Source organism: Mus pahari, chromosome 23 (assembly GCF_900095145.1).
Source record: "Mus pahari chromosome 23, PAHARI_EIJ_v1.1, whole genome shotgun sequence".
Classification (NCBI taxonomy): domain Eukaryota; kingdom Metazoa; phylum Chordata; class Mammalia; order Rodentia; family Muridae; genus Mus; species Mus pahari.
This window is the reverse complement of record NC_034612.1, coordinates 7,432,877-7,459,068: the sequence shown is the minus strand read 5'-3', so window position 1 is coordinate 7,459,068 and position 26,192 is coordinate 7,432,877. Positions and strand designations below refer to the sequence as shown.

The 26,192-nt window shown below is 49.7% G+C and overlaps 1 protein-coding gene across 2 annotated transcripts in view; it reads right to left on the bottom strand.

Moving 5' to 3' along the window:
• Positions 1-26,192, bottom strand: part of Ksr2 (kinase suppressor of ras 2) — a 359,141-nt gene that overhangs the window by 124,828 nt on the left and 208,121 nt on the right. For both annotated transcript variants that reach the window (XM_029533454.1, XM_029533455.1), the window contains exon 5: positions 23,474-23,658. In XM_029533454.1, coding sequence (XP_029389314.1) covers positions 23,474-23,658 — 185 coding nt within the window. The remainder of the gene's footprint in view (positions 1-23,473; positions 23,659-26,192) is intronic.

Here is a 26,192-nt window from a genome sequence, read left to right as displayed (position 1 = left end):
AAGAGTGAGTATGTGTGTGGTGTATGTGAGTGGGTGTGTGAGTGTGTGTAAGAGAGAGTGTTGTGTGGTATGTGTATGTGTTGTGTGTCTGTGGTGTGTATATAGCATATGTGTGGTATATGAGTATGTGGTGTACATGTGATGTGTATGTGTGGTATGTGTGTGTAGTGTGCATGTGTGATGTGTGTGGGGTATGTGTGTGGTATATGAGTGTGTGATATGTGTATGTCTGTGTGTGTGTGTGTATGGGTACCATGTGTGGTGTGTGTAGGTGTGTGTATGTGTATATGGGTGGTATGTGTGGTGTGTGTGTGTGTGTATGGGTACCATGTGTGGTGTGTGTAGGTGTGTGTATGTGTATATGGGTGGTATGTGTGGTGTGTGTGTGTGTGTGTGTGTGTGTGTGTGTGTGTGCCCACACACAGAAGTGAGGGCCAAAGAGAGAGGCTGTATAATTCCCTGGAGCTGGGTCTTCAAGCAGCTGTGAACCACCAACCCTCAGTGCCAGGAACCAGACTTGAGTCCCTGATAGAGCAGTAAAGCCCTTACCCTCGTGCCCCCTTTCCAGCCCCCCTCTTTTTACTTTTTATTCTTAAACCTGGTTTGACCACGCTGCCCAGGCTTGAACTCGTGATCCTCCCGAGTCCCCAGGATGTTGGGCCAGTGCTGCCAGGCCTGTTCATATGTTCCTCTTTGTAATTTTAAAAGATAATTGTGAAAACACACTTTCAGGACAAGAGCTGAGAAAGCAGATCAGTGAATAATTAAGAATCGACTGTGCCGGTCTGGGTTCAAGGAAAGATGTTTGGACCTCTGCTGCTATCTCCCTGGGTGGGCCACACAGAATTCTAGCTCATTACCTAATAAAATGTGAATTTAATATCGCCATTAAGAGTAAGCGATTGATCTGGTTGGAAAAGCATCCGACCGGAAGATAAAAGCCCGGGCTGTTGACATCTGCATGCGGAGAAAGGTCCCTTCGTATTTTCCCACTGTACTCTGCTGCTTTCCACAGTAGAAACTCAGGGAGAGCAAACAGAATCAGCATCACAGGGCTGCCTTTTAATTTACACCCATGAAATAATTCTGACGCTCATGCCTAAAGTGTTTAATGTTTATTCTGGAAATGTCAGCGACGCTCTGAAATTTACTTCAATATTCTCGAAGCATTATCTCTCCATTAATATGTGAATGAAGAAAGAGTGTGTCTCCCTGTCCCCCACCCACCACCACCCCCGGCCCCCTGCACCGTTCTTGACATCTTTTCTTGATGAGCCAAGACCTGGTTTGAATTTGAATTTGATACTCATGATCACCAAATGCACGCACATCGAAGACAACATTTCGGGTAAGAAAAAAATCCCTGGTATTTTCTACTGTCGAGAAACCTGGCTTTCATTCTTTCTGCTGGGGCAGGGGATGCCCAGCCCTCTCAGCCCTGGGGTGGCCTCCCCCGCTATGGTCACAAGAATAAGCATCTATGGCTGATCGTGCCCATTCCTCCCTAGTAAGGCATGCAACGGAGTCAAGAAGGTGTGTCCCCTTTCCATTTACACATGCAGACACTGTCATCCCTTCATCCAGAACAGCAGTCCCCAACCTGTGGGTTGTGACCCACTTGGGGGACCCATGGCCCTTTCCTGGAGTGATCTAAGACTACTGGAAAGCACGGATATTTTCATTACAGTTCATAACAGTAGCAAATTTACAGTTACAAAGTAGCAATGAAAAGAATTATTTGGTTGGGATCACCACAACAGGAGGAACTGTATTAAAGAGTCGCAGCATCACGAAGGTTGAAAACCTGAAAACTACATTAGAACCACCGCCTTATTCACTTGGATACGAGGCAGCTCAGATACAGGGGTTCAATCCTGCCAATGACCCAGGGGCCTGAGAAGGGACAGTCCCTGGTCCCCAGTGTCATGTGCCTTCCTGTGCTTCCTGCACCCCCCCCCCGGCGTCCTCCTATATCCATGGCTTGTCTTCCGTCGGCTGACTAGGCTCCTGACTCTATCTACCTTGGGCCAGAACTGGCTGGAGAAAGCTAAGTCAATAAGGAGAACCAAAGACTTGTTCCTCTGTCCTTAGAGCTTTTATGTCCCCAGGAGACACGAGTCACCCCTCAGGAAGACTCATGAGCAGGCAGACAGAGGTCACATGCCAACACCGATTGCCAGCCACGGGAGGACATCTTGGAAGTGCCCCCTTCCATGTTGGCCAAGCTTTCAGATCAGAACACAGCCCCGCCCACGTCCAGACGGCATCTCCATGAGAGACCAGTATCTGAGCCACCCAGCTACTCTACCCTAAAATTCATAACCCGTAGATCTTCTGAGGTAATAAATATTCACACGCTTTAATTTTTGGTTTATGTCAGGGCTGGGGGAATCTAGGACTCCTCACACGCTAGGCAAGTATTCTACCCTCAGCTATATCCCCAGTCCCTTCTTGCTGTTTTAAGCCATGAAACTTTGAGGCACAATCACATTGCTTAACAGCACTTAGGTCAACATTGGCTATATGACTGTGGCCTCGTGAAATGACATCGTTTGCTAACGTCACAGGCGCCTTAGTTTTTGGGTACCTATGCTCTACAGTGTTCCAGCCACAACACAATTGCTTAATGCCACGTGTCTGAGGACAGACCCCGGCCATCAAACAAAGTGTGACTGCAGTTTGTTACACAGCAGGTAATACGGGCAGTATTTAAAGAGAGGGAACAGGTACTCAGTACAGTTAATTAAAATGTTTTTAAATGGTGACTCAGTAGTAAATGGATGAATTTAGGGGAAAGGGGAGGGATGGAAATCAGTTAAATGAGAATATGCCTAAGAGAGATGCTTTAATGGATAAACACATTTGCTGTGCAAATTGGAGGACCTAGCTGCAGATCCTCAGGACCTGTGTAAAGTCAGATACAGGAGCAAAAATGTCTGTAACTCCAGCATTCCCGTGGAGGCATTCGAAGTTGGAGCTGGGGATTTAGCCGAGCAAGCACAAGACCCTGGGGTTTGGTCCTCAGCTCAGAAGGGGTGGGGGTAGAGACAGAAGAATCCTGGATGTTCACAGGCCAACTGGCCTATAGCAGTGAGCATGGGGCCCTGTCCCAAACAAGATGAGAGGTGAAGACAGATAGATACCGAGGTTGTCCTCTGCCTGTATATGCTTGCTCTCTCTTGCTCTTACACACACACACACACACACACACACACACACACACACACACATTAAAGTAAAATTGAGAAGAGCCGAGGGAACTTCCAGCCTTCACTTTCCATAGAAAACCTTCATCCCTGTGGTGAAATAATTTAGGTCACTTTTTCTGTATACATAAGAAATACATAACTTCAAAGGACTTGGGATGTTAAGGGTCCTTTTTTCTTTTACTATGTTTGCAGGGTACTATCGGAGAGCTAACATTCTCAACTGAATATACCCTATTAGCTCTTGCCCCTGCATAAAGCAGGCAACCTCTTCCCAGAGTACAGGCCCCCACTCCCAGAACACCCCACTATTAAAGAATAGCTGGAGAGGGCCACTATGCATCAGAACAGCAATGTTGCCAGCCCAGGTTCCTGGCACCAGGGTGTTGGATGAAATCTTTAGGAACATTGTATCTCAGTCCAAGGAAATACAATGTCCTCTCTGGTTTTCTTTACTCCCTTAACTGCTGGGACAAGCCCGCCAGCTCCCTCAGGAGCAGCCAGTGTCACACCCTTCCAGTTCAGCCATCTTTTTCTTCTCCCTCCTTGCTTGTCACCCATTCATTCATTCAAACGTACAAACACTGACCATGGACCTGGGGCCATACTGGATTGAGGAATTATTTGTAGGGCAGCAGCACTACCAGCCTAAGAATCGTCTGCCTCTGTGTGGTTGCCTTTGTATTCACGTTGAAGATCAAGGTTCATCTTTGCCATGTATTTCCTCATATGCATGTTACAAGTGTGTGGGTGAACGTGTGCATGCATGTTACATGCACATGGAGGGCAGAGGCTGGCATCCAATGTCCCCTCAACTGCTCTCCGCCTTATCGACTGTATTGGCTCTCTCGCATGAACCCAGGGCTCAGCAGTTCACCTCGTCAAGTTAGCCAACCTGTCCAGGCATCCCCATGCCTTGGCATTGCAGACTCCATGCCACAACCACCAGGCATTTACATGGGAGCCTGAGATCCCAACTCAGACCCTCACACACTTCTTGAAGCCCACTCTCAGAAATTCTCAGTCATTTTCTCTTCAGATTTTCCTTTGCCTCCTTATTTTGCCCCTGGAATCTCAAACACAAGTCTGTCCCAACCCCACACTGCCCCCAAACATCTTGTAGAAACTCAACAGCATTTTCCATGACCTTCCACACTCTGCTTCAATGTGGATATTTTCTTCTAGCCGCTCTTCCAGTTTACCGATCCTTTCACCCTTATCCAGTCTGTAGTCAAACCCGGGGCCTTATTACCAGCTCCCTGTTCTTGCCGTTGTGATTGCTAGAGGCCCCATTCTTGTTTTGCATGGGTCCCTGATCTCCGCGCAAAGTCTCCATCTTCCTGTGAAGTCTCTTGCATAGCTCATAGCGATCTAACGTCTCACAACAAAATATAAACAGCTAAGACGAGAACCCACCAAGAAGGCACACATTTCAACAGGACAGAGTGACAGAAGCCAGATATCAGAGGAAAAAGATGACTTCATCTGTCTCTATGTACTTCTAGACGGAAGCCAGATGGCTCGTGGTTTCAGAAGGGTGAAGGGACAGAGAGTAGAGAGAATGAGAACTTTGAGGGTGGGGGCTGTATGTCCATTGCTGTGGCATGCATACAGAACTGTCCACCAAACAATATACTTTAAATAGGTGCCATCTATTTTATCTCAAAACATTGGTTATTAAAAACAAAACAAAAACTAAATTGAACCCACTGGAAGATAACTCCTAATTCGGGCAAATCCCAGGACATAAGAATTCAAACTGGATTAAATCATGGTAAAGTCAAAAAGTCTGTACTTGGTAAATTAAATATCTGGCTCTCCTCAGGGTCTGGTTTGTTTTTTGTTTTTTGTTTTTTTTTGAGGTGGGGGTGTTTGGGTCTCTTCTTTTCCTTTCCTGGTTTTCTGTCATATGATTTTTGTCTCCTAATATGTCTGGTAAATTTTTATTGAATTCCTAAAATTAGAGGAGACAATTGGAGTTGCTTAGTGATGTCACCTCTCTCTAGGGAGAACTTAATTTTCTCTTCTGGCGGGCATCCGGGAGGTTGGTCACATTAATCCAGTCAGGTTTGGGGCAGATCTGATGCTAGGATTTATTTTTATAAACAATGATTTATTTCTAGTTTAGCCTCATGTGCAGAGTACAATCCCTCGGGTCCCTGCTGCACACATCAGTATTTATGAGGACCTCCTTCTGCTTTGTAAGTCTTGAGATCCATTATTCCCCGAGCAACACAAGGGGCAGGGCAGGAAGTTCTCTTCAGTTTCTTAGACTCTTGGCTGCCATATTAGAATTAGCTACGACTCCTGGAGGCCGTTTTGGAATTAGTAAAGTTACTTTTCCTCAGAGGAAAAGTAACATTGAACTCTGACTTTACCTTAGGACCTCTGTTCTTTTCTAGGATGACAGCTACCCAAGCTCTAACTTGGTACCTTGCTGATGCCTTCTAACAAGTTCTCAAACAAGATTTTGGTACCAACTCCCAAGTTCTTCTTGGCAGCAGGACAACTCGCCATGGCATCCTAAAAGCAGGCATTCTTGTGGGATGCTAGGAAAACCTTGGAAACCTTGAAGCCTCCCGTCAAGAAACTTGTTATGAGTGTTTAAGAAAGACTACAGTACTGTACGCAAGGCTGCCAAGCCAGCACCCTAGGACATGCTCTCCCCAGCGTCAGACAGGATTTAGTAATCCCATCCATGAATTCGGGGTAAGATCATATCTACTCACTCTTCCTGGACCTCTGCATTACAGCCTCCTCCCAACACCATCTTCATCTCCTTCTTCTCTTCTTCTTCTTCCTCTCCTCCTCCTTTTTCATAACTTATGGAGTCCGAACTATGCTGCTTGTATGGACATGAGTGTAGGGTACCGTCCACTGGAGCGTGGGTGACCTACTACGGGCCATAGCACAGAAGGAAACCCACCCTCCCTCCCCCTCCAGCAGCCATCAAGTGTACGTAGCTCTCACATGCATAAGACTGCCAACAGCTCTCCTATGCGTAAGACTGACCCTCCAAAGTGGGATTTGAGCAGTGGGGGGGGGGTGTGATTTTTTCCCCCAGGTCTCCTCTTTTAGAATAAAAAGGCACAGGCAGGGGATTCCGAGATGAATTGGGTAACGTGCTGGTTTGGCAGGCAAAAAAAAAAAAAAAAAAATCACAGGAGTAGACAGCAGACAAGATGACTGGATCATCTTCGCCGAACGCCTCAAGATTTGTTCAGCAGAACTTCACCTCATCTTCTCAGGACAAAATCCAGAATACTTAATCCAGTGGAGCTTTTCCAGTTCCAGTAACAGATTAATGCCCATCAAACCAGAGTTCTACAGTAAACAGGGACGAATTTATCTTGATCTCGTAACAAGATGACCTCCATTCTTAACATGGAGTCAGGCTGCTCCTTCACATGATCCCACACAGGTCTTATGCAGCCAGCCACAGCTGCTGTGAGCTCATGAGTGTGACAGCCATGTCTGACTCAGAGGGACACCGCATCAGTGATATTCGGTCCAGTTCAGGCCCCTACGATCTTTTTGTCTCCTCTCTTCCTTGCTGCTCTCTGGGCTCTAGGTAGAAGGACACAGATGTCCCCGTCGTGACCAAGCTCCATCTTTTAAGTCATGTATTTATTTTTGTTGGGGATAGTGGCGGATGCCACCATGCAGACATGGAGAGGTCAGAGGGCAACTCTGAAAAGCTGGTTCTCTCCTTGCGTCTTAAGATCTGGGTATTGAACTCAGGCATCAGGCTTGGGCAGAGAGCATTCTGACCCACGGAGGCACCGCACAGAGCAGAACGTCCATTTGTTAAAAATCCTGACAATATGAATATGTCTGACATGCAGGCCTGTCTTCAGTGAAAACTATTCACCATCTCACCTGAACCTAGGCATGGATGACTTTATCTATTAAAAAAAGAAGTTTTGCCAGGCAGCGATGGTAGTTCACGCCTTTAATCCCAGGACTTGGGAGGCAGAGGCAGGCAGATTTCTGAGATTGAGGCCAGCCTGNNTACAAANTNANTTCCAGGACAGCCAGGGCTACACAGAGAAACTCTTGTCTTGAAAAACAACAAGAAATAATAATAATAATAATAATAATAATAATAATAATAATGAAGTTTTATTGAGATATGTGATGGTTTGTATATGCTTGACCCAGGTAGTGGCACTATTAGGAGGTGTGGCCTTGTTGGAATAGGTGTGTCACTGTGGGTGTGGGCTTTAAGACCCTCATCCTAGCTGCCTGGAAGTCAGTCTTCTGCTAGCAGCCTTCAGATAAAGATGTAGAACTCTCAGCTCCTTCTGCACCATGCCTGCCTGGATGCTGCCATGCTCCCACCTTCACGATAATGGACTGAACCTCTGAACCTGTAAGCCAGCCCCAATTAAATGTTGTCCTTTATGAATTGCCTTGGTCATGGTGTCTGTTCACAGCAGTCAAACCCTAACTAAGACAAGGTATAATTGACATATCCTAGAATCCACTCATTTCCAGTGTACAACATAATTCCATGACTTTAAGAAAATGGACAAAATTAAGGCCATCATCGCATGGCAATTACAGAACATTCCATCACCTCAGAGAAAGACACCCTCACGAGAGTCACTGTTCTCAGCCCTGAGCGACTCTTCTCTGCTCCGTCTTTCCCTATTTCATCTCCTCTGAGCATCTCTTGAGCAAGCGGAATCGTTCAGTCTGCGGTGTTTTATGTCTGTCTTCTTTTATTTATCACAGTGGATCCGCACCATGGGTGTTCTTATCCTCACTCCAGCGATGAGAAAATTGAGGACTTGAGAGGTTAAGAGACTCGCTTGATGTGAATTAGACGGTCGGAGAAAAGGGCACTGAGATTGGAGCCCATATCCAAAAGCTTGTCCTCCTTACAAACCAGTCTCCCGCCCCATCCCCATCCTATGTGAGCTTCCCGAGAGACAGTCAAGTCCTATGAGACCCTAAAACCCTGGGTGCTGAGCTCAGGACCTGACCTACCACAGGTGGACAAAAATGAGGTTTGGGGGCGGGGCTGGGATGCAGCTCAGTTGGCAGAGTGCTTATATAGCATTGTGAAACCCTGGGTTCGAGCCCCAGAACCACAGAAACCAGGTGTGTGGTGCATACCCATAACAGCAGCACTTGGAATGTGAAGGCAGTAGAGTTGGAAGTTCAAGGTCATCTTTGACCACTGAATTTGAGGCTAGCCTGGGCTCCATGAGACCCTGTTCTCTACAGATACCATTTAAAACTGACCTACTCTATTTTTGCTCATGGGTTGCGCCTGTAGATCATAGCAGACCAAAGGGAGGAAAAAAAATGAAGAAATTAGAGAAATGTGCCCCAACGCAAAGGTGTGTGTGGATCAGCCACTGTGGGTGTTTGCCCTTGCCTGAGCTTCTTAGAAAGATGGATTCATTTTTTTTTCCCAGCTCTATGGTCCATAGCAAGGGCTAGGCTTGTTTTTAGAATTTGGACTTCAGAGGAGGTTCTGGACAGCAAGGAAAGAAAGACAAGGCTAGCCCAGCCCAGTTCAGTCCAGTCTCGCCCATCGACCCTCATTACCTCTGCATTCTCTTAGGGTGGGCACTAGACTTCTCTGTCCTTAGTCTCCTCATCTGCACAATGGGGACAAAGAGAGCACCTGCCACACAGGCTACAAGGAAATGCATGAAGAAACACAGAAAACAGGTTGGTCCTTCTCTGGTCCAGCTCATAATGTTGTACAAATATCATTTTTCCTGGTTTCAGTCATGTCCTGTGCTTGTATAAGATAATATCATTGGGGGCTACTTGGCCTTTATTGACCGAGACATCTCTCCAGCCTGGGAGTCCATTTTCAATGCCCTTGTGATGGTTTGTATACGTTTGGCCCAGGCAGTGGCCCTATTAGAAGGTGTGACCCTGTTGGAGGAGGTGTGGCCCTATTGGAGTGGGCATGGCCTTGTTAGAGTAGGTGTGTCACTGTGGGTGTGGGCTTTAAGACCCTCATCCTAGCTGCCTGGAAGTCAGTCTTCTCCTAGCAGCCTTCAGATGAAGATGGAGAACTCTCAGCTCCTCCTGCACCACGTCTGCCTGGATGCCGCCATATCCCTGCCTTGATGATAATGGACTGAACCTCTGAGCCTGTAAGCCAGCCCCAAATCAATGTAATCCTTATAAGAGTTGCCTTGACCACGGTGTCCCTTCACAGCGGTAAAACTCTAACCAAGACAGCCACATAGCCTCAATGGTGGTCTGCTCTCTATTTCTCTATTTGCAAAATACCAAAGACTCTTCTGCTGTGGACAGAAATGGACTTCAAGAGTCCTTTGTGTGATTATTATTAATCTGAGTCCTTTATTCTTCATCAGGAACAAAGGACTTAGCTTTCATCTACATTGGCCACGCCTAATTATTTCTCTCCGACTCTATTCCAGTATGCTAAACATTATGATAATCTTCAACCCACTCCTCCTCAAGCATGCTAAGTGCTCATTAACAACGGGGACCCAAGCAAAGCCCCAATGACTACCATACACTCATCCGCAAGGACCAGGCAGCCTTCATTAGGATGGAAACTATTATCATTATCTATCAAATGAGATAATATGCAAAAGAAATAGAATCATTTTTAACCCAAAGGCAATATTCAAGATCTGAACTGTTATTATCATTTACTGGAAAAGATAATCCATAAAATATTTGCTGTGAGGGGGTAGGAAGAGCTTCTTGGTGTGCCTGCAGTAATCAGCCAGTGGTAAATCATGGCTGGAGCCGGTGGATGGATACAGCACATTGCCTCATGCTGCCGTGGGCCTGTTTTCATTGAGAGATGAGTGAGAACATTTCTGGGGGGGAGGGGTGTCTGGGAGGACATCTGTAGAGATTAGCCACAAGGGAAAGGCCCATGGCAATGGCCTGCAGTCTGGGGGCTCGGGTTCAATGAAAGATGGAGAAGAGGAAGCCAGCCGAGCCTGACACACTCCCTGTCTCTCTGATTCCGGGATGCTGAGATGCGGTCTTCATCTTCACTGACAACAGGCGTGGATTTGGAATCACCTAGGAGACACGCTTTTGGGCAGGTCTGAGAGGCTGTTTACAAAGAGGCTTAAGTGAGGAGAGAAAATGTTCCCTGAATGTGCATGGCACCATCCCACGGGCTGGGGTGCCAGACAATAAAATGGGGGAAGGGAAGACATAGTGGGCTGAGCATTACCACCTCTCTGGCTTCAAGATGATTGACTACAACACGATCAGTTACCTTGGGCTCCCGCCCCACGCTCTCCACCTCCAAGATGGACCATCCCCTTGAACCATGAGCCAAATAGCCCTCTCCTGCCTTAGGAACATCCTGTCAGACATTCTTTACAGCGATAAGACAGTATCTCACACACATGAGGTGAGCTCGCTGCCCTGCCCTTCCCACCTCCCATGATGCTTTGCCTCGGTACAGCCCAGAAGCAGCAGGGACTGCTGGCCTTAACCGATACCTCTGAAGCCATGAGCGGGAATAACCCTTAACCCCTCTCCCGTGTGTTGTCATGGTTACAGCGGGGCTCGCTGGCACATACAGTATGAAAGATTATTAATGAAAAGTGAGTCTTGAAGGGGTCAGATAACTGCCAGAACTAAGGAAAAAATACTTATTTTTAGCTGTTCAGTAACCTTTGACTTTTGTCTGCAATTATAGAGGGGCCAGCTATCTGTCAAGAGCATTCTTCAGCAGCCTTGAATTCATATTGAGCCCTGTCAGATGCAGGTCACAAAGGGAAGGGTCATCCCTCTGTCCTCAGTTGGGCTAGCTCTTCCAAGAGTCCCAGCATCATTTGGGTTTACTTCAATGTCTAAAATCTGCCTTTGTTTCTCAGCTACCAGAAACATTGGCAGGATTGATGAGAACGTTATCTTCTCTGCTCCTGCCGTCGCTGTAGCGCATCAAACCTGTTCCCTCTCTGGAGAAGAGGTTTCTTTTTTGAGGTACCTCATATTCTTCCTTGATGCTTCTCCCATCTTGGTTCAGATTCTAGGCTCTATGGCTCTTCCCACTGCTGTCAACTTGAAGGGATTTCAAATCACTGGCCATGTGTATTTAATTTCTAGACTGAGGACCCTAAAGCATGCAGTCATCCTAAATGTTTTACAGCCCATGCTGTGGGCAGAGGAGCCAGGTGGATGATGAAGAGAACGTGAGATGAGGCCAGTCCTTCTTCCCTCTCTGCTTCCCGACTGCGGGCGCAATATACCAGCTGCCCCCGTGCTTCTGCTGCCATGGCTTCTCCACCACAAAGGAGTGCATATCTTCAAACGGTGAACCCAAGTAAAACCCTCCCTTTCAGGCATTTTGTCTCACCAATGAGAAGAGTAACAGAGACAGCAGCCCTGCCCTGACCAGGAGCTCCTGGATTAGTGAAGGATCGATTATCAATTCGTAATTCTTATGCTATTACAAGGAAAGTGTCACAAACCAACCTTAAGACAACTGAAAATAAAAGAAGAGACTGTGGTTCCATCAAGGAACATCCCCCTCATCCCGACCCACCCCCACCCCACCCAGACCCTCAGCCCCCCACTATAGCCTAAAGACTTCCCACTAGGCTCCGCCTCCCAGAGGTTCCACTAACCCCCCAACAGCGCCACCTTGAGGGTGAAGCCTTTAGCGCATGCGCCTTGGGGGCCACCACCGCAGAGACGGGCAGGAAGAAAACACTGTGTAATGAGAGGAGACAGATGGTTTCGAAGTGATTAAAACTGTGAGCAATCTAAAAGACAAGCGACCTAGAACTTAAAGATCATCTCAGCCTGCAACAAACAGAACTCATGGATTCGCTCTCTTCGCGATGGTGCGATTAGAGAGGAGGGGAGAGGGAGGGGGAGGGGGAGAGGGAGAAGAGGGAAAGAGGAAGAGGGAGAAGATGAGGGAAAGAGGGAGAGGTATATATTACAAGGACACTCTAGAATTCTCTAACACCCTCCATCCAGCTATTCCTGGCCACTATAAGGATCCAGAAGGAGTGCCAGAGACTATATCCATGGTCCCTGCAGGGGCACCCTCTCTTGACACCTAGAAAAGAATAGTCCATCCTCCAACCGCCCCAGAAGATACCGTTCCAGTGCTTCCAGCCCTCCAGGTAGCTAGGAGGACCTAATACCGAATCTTGTATAACCAGGGGGTAGATATCTAAACAAAGAAAACTCACAGAGAACCAAGTCTCAGACAGAAGTCAGCCCTGCATTCGCACAGGTAGGTGACCCACATACCTACTTCCATTCTCGAGTCTCAGACCTGCTTCAGATAGAATGCTATTCACCTTCCCAACAGGTGACTGGCCCATGGAGTTTGCCCCACCAGATTGTTGTAAGTATGTTATTAAAATGTCTCTATATGTGCCAGTGATAGAGCTCCGTAGTAAAGGCACCTGGAGACGAGCCAGATGACTGAGGTCTGGAGATGAGCCCGATGACCGAGGTCTGTTTCCCGGGATCCACACTGTGGAAGGGGAGAGCTGACTTTCAGAGGGCTCCTTTACAACTGCCCATAACTCCAGCCCCAGGGATCCGGCGCCCTCCAGCCCCAGGGATCCGGCGCCTCCGGCCTCAGCCACAGGAGATGTCCAAGGAGAATCGAACTCTTGTCATCCATTGTTGAGGGTGGGGAGGGGTGGATGCCTTTGTCACTCACACAGCACCCTAGCCCACCTGACAGGCAGCCTTTTCAAATCAAGAACTTACTGAGTTTACTCCTAACTTGGAAAAAATGTGTCCGCGAGACAAAGCCAAAGGCGTTCTGGTGAACCCCATTTTTTGAGAGAGTCTCATGTAGCCCAGGCTAGTCACAAACTCTCTAGGTAGCTGGGGATGACCCTGAGCTTCGGACACTCCCATGCCTACTTCCCTAGTGCTGGGGTTATTGGTGCACACCACCATAGCCATTCATAAGGTGCTGGGGGTTGAGCCAAAGACCTTCTGCATGCTAGGTAGGTGATCTACCAACTGAGCTACGGCCCCGCTGAGACCCTTTTAACTGGGAAAATGGCCTAACCCAAAGAGAGTCTGTTTTCTTGGCATAATGGGCACTAGAAGCTTGTGTGACCAAGGCTAGGCTGCAAATGCTGTGACTAACTGGTTCCAGCCCCCTCCTCTGCCAAAAGTCCTCCCTCCCTCCCTTCCCCCAGCAAACTGCTGCCCAGAGAGCCAAGGGGCACTTTGAGAAGCTGCATTTAACTCTTTATGGTCACTAGGGGGCCATGTGGGAGGTGATCACTGGAACTTAATGACTGCCCATCAATTTCACAGCTGAGAAGAGCTATGTCAATCCCCCAGTGGTGCCTCACTGGCTCCCCAGCCGGCAGGCAGCACGCCCCTGCTAAGGCTGGCTCCTGAGCCTGGTAGTCAAGTCACTGGGGCAAAGCAGAAGCTATTTACAGCCTTCAGGGGCTGCCACAGGTCATGCCACCAGCTGGAGGGCTGGAAGCACTGGAACGGTATCTTCTGGGGTGGTTGGAGGCCGGACTATTCTGTTCTAGGTGTCAAGAGAGGGTGCCCCAGCAGAGACCATGGATACAGTGTCTGGCATTCCCTCTGGATCCTGATAGTGGCCAGGAATCCTCGGTGACCCTTGGATGCTAGGACCTCTGCGGTTCTGCTGCCTGGGTTTTTTTCTATGTCCAAATTCCCTTCTACTACTTCTTAAAAACTAAGACAAAATTATGTAAAAGTTGGGTGGCGCACATCTTTATCCCCAGCACTGAAGAGGCAGAGGCAGGTAGATGACCTGAGCTCAGATTCCAAGAACCTGAGCACAGGGATGCACACCTATGGTCCCAGTGCTGGTGAGACCCTTGGGCGCTTGCCCTCCAGCTAGCCTGGCTGGCGCGGTAAGGATCCAGGTGAACGAAAGACCCTGCCTCCAAACAAAAGATGCAGGATGCCGGAGGACCAACCACCAAGGTTTCTTCCCTTACCATACCCATACAGCATCCATAGCTCTGCAAATGTACACACATGCACAGTGCCCATAAGCAACATACACAGAGAGTCAGAAACAGAGACAGACACAGACAGACAGACAGACAGACAGACAGACAGCTCCAAGTACAGAAAGCCCACAAAACGTGGAGCTTCAGGCGCTCATCGTCTCCAGCCTCTGTTCTATCATATACCATGCAGGCACAAGCCTCTCCAGGAGTCTGGCCCATCACTCTCAGAACATGGACGTGGAGAAGGCTTATCAATGGCTGGGGTACACCACAGAGTCCTAGATCTGGGTAATTTCATCTTATAAACGGAGTCGGGTCCGAGTCATCCTCCCAGTAACCTGGGAGATTGTGGGTCCAAGGTGGTGACATTCAGAGGCTAGGCTGTGATAGCAGGGGCAGGAGTGCCCACTCTGGCAGCCTGCACTTGAACCAGAACCAGGACGGACTCATCCAGGAGACTCAAATGACACCCTTGCCTCCCAGCACCGACCGCTTACCAACCAATTTTGGTTGCTACGGTTCCTGGTGGGAGCAATCATAACAGAAGGTCTGAGAATGTCAGCCTCATGCTGAGTCCAAACAGTGCGGGGGTAAGAATTGCAAAGTTTGTGGGCAGATAAGGTAAGGGGAAGGGGGTTAATAAGAACCAGGAAGTGGCCTTGCAGGAGATGTGCGTGTTCTCTCTCTCTCTCTCTCTCTCTCTCTCTCTCTCTCTCTCTCTCTCTCTCTCTCTCCCTCCCTCCCTCCCTCCCTCCCTCCCTCCCTCTCTCTCTCTCCCTCTTTCTCTCTCTCTCTCTGTCTGTCTCTCTTTGTCTCTGTCTCTCTGTCTCTCTCTTACACACACACACACACACACCAGCAGCAGCAGCAGAAGGAGAAGCAGCCCTCAACACAGCAAAATGCCTTACTGGCTAAGCAGAGGCCCCAGATCTTTGGTGAGTTCCTACTGCCTCACTGCAAAACATTTTGCGTGTTGGTAGACACAGATGTTGGTCAACCTTTCTGGAAGAATATTCACAGATGGGCATCAGGAGCAGCATGCTCCAGCCACATCCAGGTCGCCCCGGGCAGTCCTTCCTACTGTCTGGCCTTAGTTCTACTTTCCGCCTTCAGTTTCCTTGTCTGCAAATTGAGGTACTGGACTTGGTCCTTTCTGATGCAGGTGATACTTGAACACAGGCTTAAAAAAAAAAAAATCGTCACCCACAGCTCAAATGCAGGCCTGCATTTACGATACATCTGTTCACGCTGGGTCGAAATACATCAGTGGCCGGAATATTTGTTTATTTGTTTTGAAAGGGTCAGTTGGAGGGTCCAGCACAGGTAGCCATGACCACAGGGTCAGGAGACAACTTTAGGGAATCAACCTCTCTGTCCACCTTCTGGGGACAGGCAGGGTCTTTGGTTTCTGCCACAGTGTATACTCCAGGCCGGCTGGCAAGTCTCAAGTCATACGTTGTGGGCTACAGAGATTGAACCCAGGGTCCTCAGACTGGCGTGGCCCCGTGGGGATTCCTACAGAGATCTACAATGCCATAGGCATGTTACAATATCACCTCCTCAGGTCTCCTTTCCCCCGCCAGACAGCTGAGGCCCCCAGCCCAGGGGACCGTCACACAGACCCCACTGAGGGACACTGTACAGCACAACTGTGTTCCTGTACAGAGACATCAGCGTCACAAACTGGCAAAGAGTGGTAAGAGACATCTAGGTCAATGCAATAGGTCACCCTGGATTGGATCCTGCGCCCGCAGGAAACAGTGAGGGAGACCATGGCTGGCTGAAAAGACCCGTGCAGAGTCAAGGTTACGGCACCGGGCAGTTCTGAAAGGGAGAGGAAGAAGGGAGACCAAATACAAAGAAATGATAAAGATGGACGCATCTGAAGGGACTTAGAAGCTCTCGGCAGCTCCCCAGCAACTTTTCTGTGTGTTTGAAGCTCAACTTCTCCCTCGATATCCACAGAGCATCCGTCCCAGGGAATCCAAACCTGTGGGTACCAAAATTGCCAGTGCTTGCCCAGGGTCTGTGTACACCTTCCTGGAGATGTTCCATTAGCTCTGGCTGCTTACAACCCCACCGAGCAGAGCGTCCAAGTGTGTGGAAGAGGCAGCACACCGTGTTGTTTAAGAAAAAAACTGAAAAGCAAAAACCTGGCCGGCTCAGGGCGTATCAGTCGATGACTTAAATACTTTAGCCCTCTGTCGAATTGGCCAATTCGGCCCACGGATACTGCTACGTAGAGAGGACGGCATTTCAAAATGTAAAGCACTCAGGGTAGGGGTAGGGTTTGTGAAAACTCAGGTTGGGAGACCCACTTCCCTGGTTCTCCCCCGCCCCTCATTCAGTGGGTGTTGGGTAAGGGACAACAGAAAGAGTTTACATGTTGTTTGGGGGGGGGAGTCTGGCTAAGGAGGTTAGACTGGTCTCAAACTCTGGGTCCTCCTGCCTCTGCCCCCGCCCCTCCCCCAGTATAGAGGTGACAGGTGTGAGCCTCTGAACCCAGCAAACATTTACATTTCTACTATATGTTTATGTGTGGCTCTTGATGGTGGGGGCCATCTAGGACGCACTTTGAAGATAGAAGCCCTGGCTTTCACTGAGATTAAACTGACCACGGAGAGTACGGTATTCACCGCATCGATGGACGGTCCCAGGTGGTGGCCATATCTAATGCGGGCAGGCAGCTGCAGAGAGTGGCTCCTGGAAGCTTCCGTGACTCACTCATCCTGTCTCCTGTTGAAGCTGAGGAATGATCTAGCACTCCCAAAGAGCTCTGTGGTGGTGGGGTGGGGGAGGGTTTCCATGTTAGCTGCCTGTGGCACTCCCAGCCCTTTAGGGCAACAATCGGCTATAACCCTGTGACTTCCCTACCACGATCATCAGGGCAGCAGCTGGAATCACTCTCCTTCAGTTGATCCCTGAGAAGATGCTCTACCCCATCTGGGATGTTCCTCCAGCCTCTATGGGCATCATCACTTCTATATGCAGTTCCTATTCCTTGTCCTGGAAACAGAGAGAGACAGAGACAGAGAGACAGAGACAGAGACAGCAAGAGACAAAGAGAAACAGACACAGAGACACACAGAGACAGAGAGACAGATAGAGATACAGAGAGACAGAGACAGATATAGACAGAGAGACATAGACATACAGAGACACGGAGAGACAGAGGCAGAGAGAGAGTTCTAGGTGGCTCCCTGGAGACAGGATGGAACAGGTGGTAGCTGCAGCAAGCAGGGCTTAGTCTGATGGACAGCTGTGCATCATTTTATCCCGAAGTGGATAACTTTTCGTGCCTACACTCCTGGACCTTATGGAATGGACCTAAGGGAATGCACACAATGGACGCCTCCGAGCCTAGAATTCTACACTAGATGCCAAACAACTCCTGGGTCTGATGGGCCAGCACAAGGACAGGATCCAGGCACCAACATCAGCACCACCATTTAATCCTTCCCAGTGAGCAAAACCCTTTGGGTCAGCCCTATGGGATATATATTCCCCATTGGAGTTGCCTCCCCTGAGCCAGGATCTCCCCACAGTACGACGATCGGTCCCGGTTGTAAGATGTGCCTCCGGTTCAGGCTGCCAGCTTCTACAGAGATGCGCACGTCTCCTCCCCCTCTTCCAGGGGTAATGAGCCTTGGCTTCAAGCCTCATTAAACCCCATTATATAATCAGCCCCATCCCGGGTATCTTTATAACCCCAGCAGTTGCTTCGGTGGGAACATGGCCGGCCGTTCAGCTTCGTCACCTCTACTGCCACCTGCCACCGCCGCCCCCCTGTCACACCGGGATCTGACTCAGCCTCCAGGTACTCACAAGGTCAAGTTCTTGGCTGGTGGTCAACTCCTCTCCTTGTTTCCAAGACAAGGGATAGGAACCACATGTAGAAGTGATGGTGCCCATAGAGGCTGGCAGGGCATCCCAGATGGGGTAGAGCATCGTCTCAGGGATCGACTGAAGGGAAATGATTCCAGAGGCCACAATGATGATCGTGGTAGGGAAGTCACAGAGTTATAGCCCCTTGTTGTCCTAAAGGGCTGGGAGGGTCACAGGCAGCTAACATGGACTCTGCCCCCCCTCCCCCGAGCTCTTTGGGAGTGCTAGATCATTCCTCAACTTCAACAGGAGACAGTCAGGATGAGTGAGTCACAGAAGCTGCCAGGAGCCACTCTGCAGCTGCCTGCCCCCATCAGATATGGCCACCACCTGGGCCCATCGATGTGGTGAATATTAACAGCAGAGCCCAGGGGTTGGGGGTGGAGCTAACACACAGGGGACACAGAGCGCTAACATCTTCAACAAAAACACCTCGAAAGAAACAGAGGCAGTAAGGTAAGGAAGGTACCCTTACAGAATGGTTTGGTCCTCCTCTGCTTTCATGACCTTATGACTCTTGGCCAGGTCCCCAGCCTCAGCCTGGTTTTCTTCATCTCTGAAGAGGGGACAATGAAAGTCCCAACATTCTAGAAGGTCATGACACATGAGCGAAACAGGGCGAGGGCCTGTGGGCTGGCCCGTGATGCTGTCACCACACAGTGAACACCAATGGCTGTCGGTATTATCACCTCTGTCAAGGTGTCAAATCACCCCCCATCCAACTAACTGTACATGCAAACAGCTCCCAGAATTTCTCTTACCAATACCTAGAGCTCTAAGTACCAGACCTGATCCTGCCTTCCCTACATCCCGGTAGGTGGTGCACACTCACTCTGAAATAGAGTTTTAAGGATATTTAGAAATAGCCTCATCTACAGCAGCTGGGACTGGAGAGAATTCTACAAAAAGCCACATGTTCGTGGCTTGCTGGGCTAAAAAAAAAAAAATAAACGGGTGTATGGAGCTGTCTTAGATAGGGTTTTACTGCAGTGAACAGACACCATGACCAAGGCAACTCTTACTTATAAGGACAACACTTAATTGGGGCTGGCTTACAGGTTCAGAGGTTCAGTCCATTATCATCAAGGCAGGAGCATGGCAGCATCCAGGCAGGCATGGTGCAGGAGGAGCTTAGAGTTCTACATCTCCATCTGAAGGCTGCTAGGAGAAGACTAACCTCCAGGCAGCTAGGATGAGGGTCTTATAGCCCACAACCATGGTGACACACTTACTCCAACAAGACCACGCCTACTCCAACAAAGCCACACCTGCTCCAACGTGGCCACGCCCACTCCAACAAGGCCACATCTGCTCCAACATGGCCATGCCCATTCCAACAAGGCCACGCCCATTCCAACAAGGCCACACCTACTGCAACAGGACCACACCTACTGCAACAGGACCACACCTACTCCAACAAGGCCACACCTGCTCCAACATGGCCATGCCCACTCCAACAAGGCCACACCTGCTCCAACATGGCCATGCCCACTCCAACAAGGCCACACCTACTCCAACAAGGCCACACCTGCTCCAACATGACCATGCCCACTCCAACAAGGCCACACCTACTGCCATAAGGCCACACCTTCTAATCACATCACTCCCTGAGCATATACAGACCACCACAGGAGGAGTCCCAGTCAGACATGCCTGAGCAACACAGGAAGGACACAGGCTGCCCCTGACATGTGACGCTTCACAGGTCTCATCAGAGGACAGCGGGGGTGGGGTGGGGTGGGGAGGTGGCAGGGAGGGGGGACATGTTCACATAGCCTACTCACTGTGTGCTTTCATTCCCAGGAAAGTGACACAACAGAAAGCATAAGCTTGGGTTCAAAGAGTTTGCCAAATCTCTGGGATGTCTCTGCAGGAACAAAGCCCAGAAGCAGGGAGTGATGGGAAAACTGAGGACCATGAAGAGCAAAGGCTGATGGGTGTATTCTAGCACATTAAGATGTGCTGGGTGCAGCATCTTTGGGGAAGCCTGGACAATGCTCCCTGAGACAGGTCTGGGCACGACTCCAGCTGCTGAGCTGTGGGACTCAGTCCATTTGCTCTATCTGATACTGTTCAACTCCTGGTGTGCTCAACTCACAGTGGACTTATCATGGTATAACGGCATCAGGGTAAGCCGAGGCATGGGAGAATGACGCCTTGCATTTTGTCATATCTGAGCCAACCCGTGAACACGGTCGGTCGGCAAACCTTACTCCACCAGCTGAAACTCTTATGCCCTCCTTTGTCCTGCTGGCCACCCTGACATCAAAGGAGTAGGGTAAGCACTTAGGTAGAGGGCTTTCTGTGTCCATGTGAGGCCAGGTACTCTGGGGTCCTAAGGCCACCCCAGCCAGCTCTGCCCGGCATCCCCAGGGATATGAAGATGGTGCGGCACCCTCCTGGAACTTACACACGGGGACCAGAACAGACAGTGACTATTGGAAACCCATGGGTCCCAGGGACATGGCCCCAAGGACTCTCTGGGATGGCTCTGCAGGAACAAAGGCTGGAAGCAGGGGGTGATGGGAAAACTGAGGACCATGAAGAGCAACCGGGAACCAGCACCTGGCAACTGAGTTCTCTCCTACCCCAGTGTTTTCTAAATGAGTCAGGTGGGTAGTTGGGGAAACTGAGACCCAGATAGAAAGAGAAAACTCCTGGGAAATGCAGAATGCAGGCTAACCTGGGGCTGCATTGGAAGGGAAGCTGAAGGGCAGACCACACACTCCATGAAACTTACTCTCCCAGAGACCAGGCTTGCCTTGTTTCTTCCTGAGAGGTCAGACAATGGTTTCTGAGTTCAAACACCAGGATTATCCAAAGGGCAGCCATGTTCTGAAGGGCTGCCTTTTAGGTCTTGGTCTATAGCCCAGGCTAGCCTAGAACTCATTATATAGCCTGGGCTAGTTTAGAACTTGCTATGTAGCCCAGGCTAGCCTAGAACTTACCATCTAGCCTGGGCTAGCCTAGAACTTACTATATAGCCTGGGCTAGCCTAGAACTTGCTATGTAGCCCAGGCTGGCCTAGAACTTGCTATGTAGCCCAGGCTGGCCTTCAACTCTGGATCCTCCTGCCTTAGACTTCCAAGTGCTGAAATTACAGGCATGCACACCATCATGCTTATCTCTGAGCTGCCTCTTAACAGTCTTTTGCTGTCACTGACCCCAGGTGAGCAGACAGGCCTGTCTCCTTCTTTGGTGGATACCAGGGGACAGGGGAACTTTAGGGACTGTGGTGGGATGAAAAAAACGACCCAAAAATGCCAGCCCATTTTTTTTTTTTTTTTAAGTAGATAGATGTTTCGCTCTGGCCAGAAGCATAGATCAGAGCCGCAGTCAGCCGTTCAGAAGGGGACACTATGACATTCACTCAGAGGACACTAAGGCCCAAGGACAGATGGCTGCAGGTGGCCGCCTGCCATCAGCCTGATGCCAAGGTAAATTCCAAGCCTCTTAGGGCTGAAGGGAAGTGATGTGGGTACCGAGGGACCGTGAGTCGACAGCCATAATTAACCATGAGGCAGGACTGCTAGAGGAACAGGCGTCATGATTAAGTACCTACTGTGTACAGGCCGCATTATGCATATGACAATTAATGAACAATTGGCCCATTTTACAGATAAGGTAAGTGAAGCTCAACGAAGGACCTCTTAGCCCATTAGACTAGACTCTAAGCTTCTCTGAGTTCTGCAGCACTCGATGCTAAGACTTAAACCCAGGCACTCCTCTCCTGCAGAGTCCACATTTCTTGCCAGGACAGGCGTCTCAACTACTGCTCCTGTTGTTTGATCTATGGGCCATGGTCCCCTTCCTTTGTCACTGCTCGCCAATCGACACTCTGACTACCATGCAGGTCCACCACACATACCACCATCTCTGGCTTCTCGGACACTGAATTTTCTTGACAAATTAATCAACTGGCCTTCCGCTGCTGTCCTGTCCATCCTGGGGCATCTTAGTGGATTTGAGGCAGGGCCCGAGCAGCCCAGGCGCTAGGATGAGCCATAAACCAGAATATTTTCCTACTGATATCTGCATGTGTCCTTCCGGAGGAGACCCTCAGATGCCCACAGGCTCTCTTCATCACTCTATTGGGATCTTGAAGGGATCCAGTGCACAGGCTTGGGACTACGGCTACCCTGGAGGCTAAGGCAGGAGGTAGCAGAGGCTGTAGAGTGTGTTGAACAGTTTAGTGAGATGCCGTCTCAGTAGCAGAGTTCCTGGCTAACGTGGGCAAGGACCTGGGGTTCCATGCCTGGGAGGGGGGGTGGGAGTGGGGGCTGGGTGATGGGGTGGAGCAGGATTAGATCTCTGTGAGTTCCAGGCCAGCCTGATCTACACAGCAAGTTCCAGGATAGCCAGGGCTGCATCGTGAGACCCTGTCTACACACACACACCACACAGAGAGAGAGAGAGAGAGAGAGAGAGAGAGAGAGAGAGAGAGAGAGAGAGAGAGAGAGAGAGAGAGAGAGAGAGTTCTGTGGAAGTAGAGAGGGAGAAAAATAAGGATAAATGGGGAAGGAAGGGAGAGAGAAAAGAAGGTACCAGATTCAAATCCTGGCTCAACTTCTATGTACTGGTGTGACTTTGAGGGAGTTCTCTAGTGTCCCCGTTTACACCGTGGAAATTGTCTATCTGCAATGTACCAGAGGCAGTGATCGGCCTGGTGCTCGGGCAACTCCTCTTACTACTTGCCAGATCAACAGGATGGTACAGGCAGTCTAGGGCAATGCTAAGGAACAGGAGACTGTGCCTGTGAACACCAGCATCCCACATCCCCTGAGCATCCCATCCTGGTACAGGAGCAGCCGGGCTCACTCCAGGGTTCCCCTCTGTCCACATCTGCACCCGTTTAGCAGATCACGCCTCTGGCTAAGATCAGAACTTTCTGGAAACTCAGCCCTTGGCCACCATGGATTCCTGTCTCTACTTGAGTCCCAAGCACCATGCCTCTGGCAGCAATTAGTGGACATGGACTATAAATCCTAGACCACACTTAACCTGGCTTGAACCCCTATGCATGGCACAGATGCAAAAGTTATACACTATATGTTACATGTTAACCCTGGTCAATAAAACATGCATGATGTCATCCCAGACCCCAGGTGGACAGAGAAACCCTAAGAGAGGTGGTAGGGAGCAAAGAGAGAAAACATGGGTGGTGCCTCTGATGTCCCCAACTTGGCTTTCAGCTGCCGTTCCTTCACATCAGCGAGCCAAAGAGCAGATACGGAGGCTGTATGACAGCCGGTCATCAGCAAGTACCATTCACAACCCCTTCAAAACCATCTAAAGACCCAGGACCTGTGCAGGTGGGAGGGAGGTGGCAAGCAATGGGTGCCCCTTGACCTGTGAGATTCAGAAGCGGGATCAATAGCACAAACACGTACACCCCCAGCCAGTGCCACTGGGGGGCCAGCAGGGACTTACTTGCAGAGAAATTGGCTTCAGTGTGGACAGGCGGGGTGGAGGGCAGGAAGGGCCCGTGACCCACAAAGAAGGACCGCAGGGAGCGCTCAGACAGGAGCGGAGAGCGTTGCTGGGCGGGGATGTTCTCGCAGCTGCCCACGCCACTGTGGATCTTGAGGTTCAAGGGTTTGCTCTTCTTCTTGGCTCTGCAAAGGAAGCAGAATGAGGAGACGAGAAAATGAATCTGTCTGTGCCATCTATGCGGTCAATACAAACAGCCCTCACCCGGCAACAGCAGTGCTTCGTCAAACACAAGCACAACCAAGCCTGCTGGAACATAACTAGGCGTTTCTTAGTCTTCTAGAATGTTCCTGCCAGTAAGCGGGCTTCCTACCACATGATCACGTGACACTGACTTGAGACTAATGTTAACTATCTTTCGAGTAATATTGTATCGGCACCATCTTGGTGGATGGTTTTATGTCAACCTGACAGGAGCTACAGTCATTTGGAAAGAGAAAACCTCAGTTGAGAAAATGTCCCCACAAGACTGTCCTGTGGGCAAGCCTATGGTACATTTTCTTAATTGATAGCCCAGCCTCCCGTGTGGGTGGAGCCACTTGATTGATAACCAATGGGGGGGAGCCCAGCCTCCCGTGTGGGTGGAGCCACCCCTGGGCTGGTGGTCCTGGGTTCTATAAGAAAGCAGGCTGAGCAAGCCACAGGGAGCAAGCCAGTAAGCAGCATCCCTCCCTGGCCTCTGCATCAGCTTCTGCCTGCAGCTTCCTGCCCTGCTTGAGCTCCTGCCCCGACTTCCCTCCATGATGAACTGTGCTGTTTAAGTGTGAGCGAAAGTTAACCCTTTCCTTCTCAGGTTGCTTTTGGTCCTGGTATTTCATCCCAGCAATAAAAACCAAAAACAACAAAGATAACTATAAAATGTGTGTTTTTAATGTTTAAAAAAAAAAAAAAAAAGAAGTAAGGTGAGGTGAGGTGAGGGCCTTAGCAATTATGGGTGGTTGAAACCTGACATAAAATCCAGGGTTTGGCTAGCATGGTGGTGTACTCTGATAATTCCAGCACTCCAGAGTCTGAGGCAGGAGGATGCTGACCCAGAAGCCAGCTTAAACTACGGAGCAAAGCTATGTCCTGAATAAGCAACAGAGAAGAGAAAACTAGGTCTTCAGGATGGTTTTTATTATTATTATTCTCTCTCTCTCTCTCTCTTTTTTTCCCTGGCCCTCTTCCTTGTAAACAGATCACTGGGAGGTAAAGTTATTCAATTTCCAGTGAGAGTCTTCACACTGGGACAGAGATGAGGTAAAAGTATTAAAGGCTGAGGGTTCTGGCCCCGTGCTGTCTGTGCTTCCTGGGAGCTAAACGGGGGGCGTCTCACAGAACACCGGTGTCTAGAAACCCGCCCTTTACCAATCAGAAGGCTGGGGATATCAACAGCATCAATGACAGTGGGAGCTGTCACTGTGACTAAGCTGCCATGGAATGAAGTGCTAGCTCCGCCCGAGAGACAAAATCAAGGACTTTAGGGAGTCCCCTCATTTAACCATTGAAGTCACCTTAGGCAGGACATCCCGCCACCATTCTCTGTGTGAGGGGGACACTGGAGCAGATAAGATGATGGAGGGCCTAGCAGAAGTGGCTCCCAAGGCCTCATCGCAACTTTGTCCAGACCGTCTGTGCCACCCTGAGGCCATGCTGCCTTCCCTGCTTGGCGAACTCCTACACATACTCCACGGCCCAGTTCAAAAAGTGACCATATCTATAACGTCTTCTCCTAACTCTCTGGGACAACCTCATTCTCTCCATCTTAATCCCCAGCTGCCAACCACAGCTCCCGATAGCCATCTCCCCATATAGCCCGGGGCCAGTAGCTTTCTCACCTTTGACCCTTCTGACTCCACAGCCAAGCGGTCTCGCCTCTGCTCACCCTCTTTGGTGTGTCTCCTTCCAGATCCCCACCCCCCACCGGCCTAAGCTAGCGGTTTCCTCATTTTCTTGTTTCACATCCGTATGGTCATATTTTCCAATTTTTCCCACACTTGTAATCTCCCCAGCAGGGTGTGGGTCTTGAGGGCAGTGACCCTAGATTTCTCATTGTTCCATCCTTAGCAACTAACTAGCTTGGCACCTGGTACATAGTAGGTGTTCCTTATGTGAGTTGCCTGGCACACAGTAGGTGCTGCTTATGGAGCTGCCTGGCACACAGTAGATGCTCCTTATGTGAGATGCCTGGCACATAGTAGGTGCTGCTTGTGTGTGCTGCCTGGAACACAGTAGGTGCTGCCTGAGTATTCTGAATAAGGCTATAGCCCAAGGATATCACATCACATTCTGATTCTCTGCCTCCCACTCCTAACTGCTGGCTCCTCAAGGATAAAAAACATACAGATGGAATGACCACATCTCTCAGCCCCTGGCTTGGCACTCGGTGGCACAAAACACACCTCAGACTCTGGTTGAGAAGCGTCTCCCTTCCCCAGGGAACTGGTCTCTCAACGCCTTCCCATCTGCAACCCCACACTCCCATCAGCCCAGCATGGATCTGAGCGCCCTCTGGTGGCTGCTGAAAAGCCTACTTGCAAACCGCCAATCTTGGAGGGCTCTAGGCCATCTTTTTAAAAAAAAGACATGCTCAGCAGGGTGTGGTGGCACACGCCTTTAATCCCAGCACTCAGGAGGCAGAGGCAGGCAGATTTCTGAGTTCGAGGCCAGCCTGGTCTAC